At 44.2% G+C, this 7,609-nt stretch overlaps 1 protein-coding gene across 3 annotated transcripts in view; it reads left to right on the forward strand.

The window, feature by feature from the left end:
- cwc22 (CWC22 spliceosome associated protein homolog) overlaps window positions 1-5,148 on the forward strand; it is a 31,411-nt gene extending 26,263 nt beyond the window's left edge. For all 3 annotated transcript variants that reach the window (XM_055148813.1, XM_055148820.1, XM_055148824.1), the window contains 2 exons: window positions 473-645; window positions 4,324-5,148. In XM_055148813.1, coding sequence (XP_055004788.1) covers window positions 473-645; window positions 4,324-5,042 — 892 coding nt within the window. In that variant the 3' untranslated portion in view covers window positions 5,043-5,148. The remainder of the gene's footprint in view (window positions 1-472; window positions 646-4,323) is intronic.
- The last annotated feature ends 2,461 nt before the right edge of the window (window positions 5,149-7,609 follow it).

Consider the following 7,609-nt stretch of genomic DNA (forward strand, 5'->3'; position numbering starts at 1 on the left):
TAGTAGGAGTAGTAGTAGCTGATGTTTTTGTAGTAGTAGGAATAGTAGTAGTAAGAGTAGTAGTAACAGGTGTTGGTGTCGTTGTGGACGTGGTTTAAACCAAGTCCAGACCTGGTTCAGTTCTGGTTTAAACCTGGTTCAGTTTTGGTTCAGTCCTAGTTTAGTCCTGGTTTAAATCCAGTTTAGACGTGGTTTGGACCTGGTTTTGTCCTCAATGATTTCACAAATCTCGTACCCACACTTAAAAAAATCCCCACCACTGATTAAATCTGTCCAACTTTTTTCTAATTCAGGTGATTTTATTGCACATCACACTTTGGGATCATGAATGGCGCGATATAAATGCAATGATTAATTAATTGTTGTAGGAGACGGACCACAGTCAGAAGATATTTGCTGTTTACGTGTGATTTTTCTGATATTGTTTGTGTATTTAATGTTCTAATTCTCGGTTTTTGTTTGTTTGTTCCAGGGATGAGCTCAGGGAACATCTGAAGAACGCTCCGAAAATGATCATGACCCAGAACCAGGAGGTGGACTCCTCGGATTCCGACTCGTCCTCCTCCTCTTCGTCCTCTGAGTCGTCCTCCTCAGACTCGTCGTCCGATTCTTCCGACTCGTCGTCCAGCAGCAGCAGCTCCTCAGGTTCAACTCTCACAATCTTATTTGGTTTTGCAGTGCGTGTCCCGTGAATGTGGAGACAGGTCCTCATGAGGAAAAGGAATTTATTTACGGACCAAATTGTGAAATCCAAACCCGAGCATCACGTAGAACGGGTTAATACAAACATTTACGACCAAAAAGACGAGGCTCACTGCAGCAGGTACAGAGAGGAAGGGGGAGGGAGGGAGGGAGGGCAATTCTCGTTTTTCTTTCCTCGCTTCCTTCGCCTTGATTCGTCTCCTCGATCCTCGTATCAAGTGTTGTCCCAAAGAAAACCACAGAAGGAAGGAGGGAAACCTGAGGGAAGGAGAACGGGAAGAAAGAAACTTGAGGGAAGGAAGGAGGGAAGGAATAAACTTGAGGGAAGGAATAAACTTGAGAGAATGAGGGAGGGAAGGAATAAAACCTGAGGGAAGGAAGGAAGGAGGAAACCTGAGGGAGGGAGGGAGGGAGGGAGGGAGGGAGGGAGGGAGGGAAGGAGGAATCCTGAGGGAAGGAGGGAGGGAAGGATGAAACCTGAGGAAAAGAGGGAGTGAAGGAGTAAACCTGAGGAAAGGAGAGAGGGAAGGAGGGATAGAAGGAAGGATGAAACCTGAGGAAAGGAGGGAGTGAAGGAGTAAACCTGAGGAAAGGAGAGAGGGAAGGAGGGATAGAAGGAAGGATGAAACCTGAGGGAAGGAGGGAAGGAAGGAGAGAGTAAACCTGAGGGAGGGAAGGAACTAGAGAGTAAACATGAGGGAGGGAGGGAAGGAAGGAAGGAGGGAACCTGAGGGAGGGAAGGAAGGAAGGAGGAAACCTGAGGAAAGGAGGGAGGGAAGGAAGGAGGAAACCTGAGGAAAGGAAGGAGGGAAGGAGTAAACCAGAGGAAAGGAGAGAGGGAAGGAGGGATAGAAGGAAGGAAGGAAGAAACCTGAGGGAAGGAAGGAAGGAGAGAGTAAACCTGAGGGAGGGAAGGAAGGAGTAAACCAGAGGAAAGGAAGGAAGGAGTAAACCAGAGGAAAGGAAGGAGGGAAGGAGTAAACCAGAGGAAAGGAAGGAGGGAAGGAGTAAACCAGAGGAAAGGAAGGAAGATGTAAACCTGAAGGAAGGAGGGAGGGAAGGAATAAACTGGAGGGAAGGGAGGAAGGAAACCTGAGGGAGGGAGGGAGGGAGGGATAGATGAAGGAGGAAACCTGAGGGAAACTTTCTCGTTCTCAGTGAGGAGTTTAGATCCTGTCTCCTCCCCTTGTCTCCTCTGTGGACGAGACTTCCTCACCCGTTTCCCGCAGAATCGAGAAGAGTAATCAAGGAGAAGGACGCGAGGAACGAGAAAAGAGACGCGGCCTTGGATGTTTCCTCTTCATATAGAGGAAGGACAGAGACTGTGATAAAAAAAACTAAACAAAAAAACAGAAGTGGATAATTTTAAACCGTTTGCAGTCCAAAGTTCTTCCTCACTTCCCTTCTGCATTCAGAGCATCCTCATTTTTCTCCACAACGAGTTTCTAAACACTTTTAAAAACTCTCACAGACCAGAACAGAGTTTTGATGCCAACAACTAGCATGCAAACGCACTTTCTGCTTATAAAAATCGATTCAGAATTGCCTTATTTTGACCTAAAGAGCTGCTCAGACTCGCCGCTTCTTCTCAAACACACGAGGAAACGTCGGGTACAGTACATTTTAAACCAGATCAGAGTTTGATTTTTGAAAACAGATGACGCAAATTCTACCGTGGAATTTTTTTTTTTTTTTTTTTTGTCCCTCTGATTCATTTTTAAAACGACCCGAGTGACGCAATTTCCTGATCTGCGTTCTGATGTGGTTTCCTCGTCACAAACCCGGAGTTGTGTTTCGTTTCATTCACACTTTTTTAAATCACAAACCCTGCACGTTTAGACCGAGCTCTTCTCTCAAACTGAAAAACACTCCGTTCCACCTTGTGATGTCACGTGGTAATAATACAGGAAGCGCTCCGCTGTGTTTTTAAACTCCGCACACCTTCACGAGAATCACTTGGATCATTTCACACCTGGAGTTACCGATTTCTGCTTAACTAAAGGTAAAAGGAGCTGTGGACTTGAAAACCACCACCTCATGACATCACAAATTGGAGCATTTTGAGCTTTGGAGATGTAGACAGACAAGTAATAAAGAGTTACTCAAACGTGTGACTGAAACAAAACACAACTCCAGGTCTGTTTTTGAGGAGGGAACAAAAATAGAACATGACAGAGCTGTAACGGGACAAAAATGACAGTTCGGAACATATCTGGGTTTTGAGGTCACGGTTTGGTTCATTTTCGGTTCAGTTTGGGAACAAAATGCCAAACCATTTACTTGTTGTTTATTTGTGTTTTTATTAAACCCACAATTTACTTTAACATTATACAAACGTGAAAATAAAGTAAATGCAAAGTGCTGCTTGGTAAAACTAATAAGTGAAATAAAATATTCTCAAATAAGCAACAAATGTTTGAAATATAAAAATAAATTCCTTGTAAACAGTAAACAAAACTTTGCAGCACTAACAGTTCCAGCATGAACTTTTACTCAGTCTTCAGATCTTTGGCCAGAAAAACCAACGTGTCAACAGTTGGGGGGATGGGGGGGGGGCGGAGATTTTGTGCCAGCAAAAGGTGAGAGTGAGGACTGCAGTGCGACGAGTTTTTCGTAGTTTTGCAGGATTCTTGTGGTTTGGAGGGACATAGTCAAGGCGGGGGACAACTGTTGTCAAGGCGGTCGCCCTAACTATAAAGCGCTGCAGGAAACACTGCACCAATCACGGACCAGTTCCTTCGTGAATATTAAAGAGTCAAGCCTCCGTGTCGCTGCACATGTAGTGGTGAAATATAAACACACACAAACTCCGCAAATTCATCAAACCCAACGTCCCGTAACAAAATGGTTCGGCACACTCCTAGAACAGTGTAGTCGCGGGGTCTTAAAAGTCTTAAAAAGGTCTTAAATTTCATGTTCCTAAATTGAAGGCCTTAAAAAGTCTTAAATTAGGGTTAGGCGTAGTTGCCCAAGTCTCAATTTTTTCACAAAGGTCTGAAATTTCATTAGCTTATTTTTTGTAAACTGAACTGAGCTGCAGTGGAGGAAGACATGGGATGGATCATGGTTGTTGGTCTTTTTTCATTTTCATTTAAATGGTCTTAAAAAGGTCTTGAAAAGTCTTAAATTTGGAGTAGTCAAACCTGGGGACACCCTGTAGAACATGATTTAAAGCTGTGTTATTAGGTTCTTTTTTCAGACCAAGAGTTTGTTTTCATACCTGACAGGACGACTACGACTGTGTGATTTAACGCTCACAGGAGACAGTTTTGTGTAACACTGGAGCTTTAACAGTTGCATTATTTATTTTCTTAAACTTTTATAGCCACAAATCAGTTCACATCAACAGTGTCCAGAGACCGGCCCTTCACACAATTTATATATTCACATTTTTTTCTGCTTTTCAAGAAGAAGAAGAAAAAAAAATTGTAAAAATGAATAAAAAAATACGGCATGTTAGGGCGTAAGTGTCTTATTTGAAAAAGTCAATAATTGGGCCCCACCTCTTTTCAAAAGTCGGCACCTTGAGCTGTAAACTTATCAGATTTTTGATGTCCACTGATCCGAAGTTACATTATTAATAAATGACTTTTTTTTTTTTTTTTCTTCTGTTCGTCACAGATTCGGACGAGAAGCACAAAAAGAAGAAGAAGCGAAAACAGCCCACCAAGAAGAAGGGGAAGAAAGAACACGCGGAAAAAGACGACAAGACCGAGCGGGCCAGACCGGACAAAGACAAAAACAGAGACGAACGAAGAACGAAAGACCCCAGAGAGGAATGGGAGGAGAGGAGAGGGAGGGAGGAGAGAGAAGAGAGGAGAGGAAGAGAAGAGAGAGACGAGAGGAGAGGGAGACAAGACGGGGAGGAGAGAGAGGAAAGGAGAGGGAGAGAGGAGAGAGACGAGAGGAGAGGAAGGGAGGAGAGAGAAGAGAGGAGAGGAAGACAAGACAGAGAGGAAAGAGAGGAGAGGGACGAGAGGAGAGGAAGGGAGGAGAGGACGAGAAACGAAAGGCAGGAAGACAAAGACGCCGAGGACAGGAGGTGGAGCAGACGAGAAGAACAGGAGGAACCCAAAAGACAGAAGGACGAGCGCAGGAAAATGGATGACAGGCGAAAAGACAGGGACACGGACAGGAGCAGGGACAGGGACACGGACAGGAGCAGGGACAGGGACACGGACAGGAGCAATGACAGGGACAGGGACACGGACAGGAGCAATGACAGGGACAGGGACATGGACAGGAGCAAAGACAGGGACAGGGAGGTGGAGGACACCAGGGAGAGGGAGCGCAACAAGGAGAACAGAGACAGGAACAGAGAGGAGAGGAGACGCAGGTAAAGACGTGAACGCGTTTTGTTTTATTTTATTTTTTTCTTCTTCTTCTTACTGTTTGGACTGAAAATGATCTGTGTATAAAACATTAAAGCTGTTTCGATGTTTTTAACGGGCGCTTCGTTTTGTGTTTTTGTTTTATTTTGAAATGGAGAAGGAGAAGAGTCCGACCGTGCCTCCGAAACCTTTTAAAAAACTTTTCTGCTTTTTGAATGGAAAATACAACGTCTGAAAATTGATCCTTTCTCGTTTCGTCACGGTTAGAGCCGTCGCAATAAACGCAAAAATGAAACACCGCGGTACGAAGGCCGACAGCGATCACCAACGAGACCAACGTGACCCGACCCAGAGTCCTGCACGGGTCCATTTTTAGAGACACACATCCGCCCAGACCCGTTAACGTTCCACCTGTTACCAGAATAAACCAGGACTAAACCAGGATTAAACCAGGACTAAACCAGGACTAAACCAGGACTAAATCAGAATAAACCAGGACTAAACCAGGATTAAACCAGGACTAAACCAGAATAAACCAGGACTAAACCAGAACTAAACCAGGACTAAACCAGAATAAACCAGGACTAAACCAGAACTAAACCAGAACTAAACCAGGACTAAACCAGGAACTAAACCAGGACTAAACCAGAACTAAACCAGAACTAAACCAGGACTAAACCAGGATTAAACCAGGACTAAATCAGAATAAACCAGGACTAAACCAGAACTAAACCAGGACTAAAACAGAATAAACCAGGACTAAACCAGAACTAAACCAGAACTAAACCAGGACTAAACCAGGATTAAACCAGGACTAAACCAGGACTAAACCAGGACTAAATCAGAATAAACCAGGACTAAACCAGAATAAACCAGGACTAAACCAGAACTAAACCAGGATAAACCAGGACTAAACCAGGACTAAACCAGGATTAAACCAGGACTAAATCAGAACTAAACCAGGACTAAACCAGAATAAACCAGGACTAAACCAGAACTAAACCAGAACTAAACCAGGAACTAAACCAGGACTAAATCCAGAATAAACCAGGACTAAACCAGGACTAAACCAGAATAAACCAGGACTAAAACCAGGATTAAACCAGAACTAAACCAGGACTAAACCAGAATAAACCAGGACTAAACCAGAACTAAACCAGAACTAAACCAGGACTAAATCAGAATAAACCAGGACTAAACCGGGACTAAACCAGGACTAAACCAGAACTAAACCCAGGACTAAACCAGACTAAACCAGGACTAAACCAGACTAAACCAGGACTAAACCAGGACTAAACCAGGACTAAACCAGAACTAAACCAGGACTAAACCAGACTAAACCAGGACTAAACCAGAACTAAACCAGGACTAAACTAGTACTAAACCAGGACTAAACCAGAACTAAACCAGGACTAAACCAGGACTAAACCAGGACTAAACCAGGACTAAACCAGGATTAAACCAGAACTAAACCAGGACTAAACTAGTACTAAACCAGGACTAAACCAGGACTAAACCAGGATTAAACCAGGACTAAACCAGAACTAAACCAGGACTAAACCAGAACTAAACCAGGACTAAACCAGAACTAAACCAGGACTAAACCAGAACTAAAAGACTAAACCAGACTAAACCAGACTAAACCAGGACTAAAGGACTAAACCAGGACTAAACCAGGACTAAACCAGGACTAAACCAGGACTAAACCAGGATTAAACCAGGACTAAACCAGAACTAAACCAGAACTAAACCAGGACTAAACCAGACTAAACCAGGACTAAACCAGGACTAAACCAGGACTAAACCAGGACTAAACCAGAACTAAACCAGGACTAAGATGCGCCCGCGTACAGCGTCGGGTGATCGCAGGTGAAAGGGCCGGTGTAGAGCTCTGCGCTGCATGGAGGTAAGTGCAGCTGTCGCCCAGTCGCACTTTGTGGACACCTGCTCCACGTGCTCGGGGTTCTCTCTCTCTCTCTCTTAAGTCCACGGGTACATGACCTGATGCAGGACTCTGACGCGACCCGGTGCAGGACTCTGACCTGAGGTGCCACAGTAGCTGTTTTCAGGTCGGTCAGAACGGTGCCGGTGTCGGTTCCCGCACCAGTTCCACTTGGAAACAAAGTGTTCACCGGTGAACGAGCCGCGTTCAAACTATTTACGTGAACCCATGACGCGTCATCGACAGAGAGGGTGGATTTACCACCAAATAAAAACAAGGTCACAGGAAGAAAATAACAATCATGGATCACATCATTGATACCAGCGAGCGTTTGTACTTACACAAGTCATTATTTATGTGCCGAGCTCTGACACAACATCGATCTGCTGTGGAGAAGACGACAGCGACGCTCAATATAAAGATGTAATCTTATCAGGTGAAATCGGACACATGCAAGACCAATGGTGCGTAATAGTTTCTGTAGACTTAAAACTTAAATTTCATACGTGAGTTTCAACTGCTCTTGGTTTGTATATTTTCCTGTGATCCCATTGGGAACCAACTTTTTGGTACAACACAAATGAACAGACAAACAAAATCAGATTCTGAAGATTACAAACTGCAAGTCGTGAAA

This window comes from Boleophthalmus pectinirostris, unplaced genomic scaffold, assembly GCF_026225935.1.
Source record: "Boleophthalmus pectinirostris isolate CB_2022bp ecotype Guang Dong unplaced genomic scaffold, ASM2622593v1 HiC_scaffold_1, whole genome shotgun sequence".
NCBI classification, from domain to species: domain Eukaryota; kingdom Metazoa; phylum Chordata; class Actinopteri; order Gobiiformes; family Gobiidae; genus Boleophthalmus; species Boleophthalmus pectinirostris.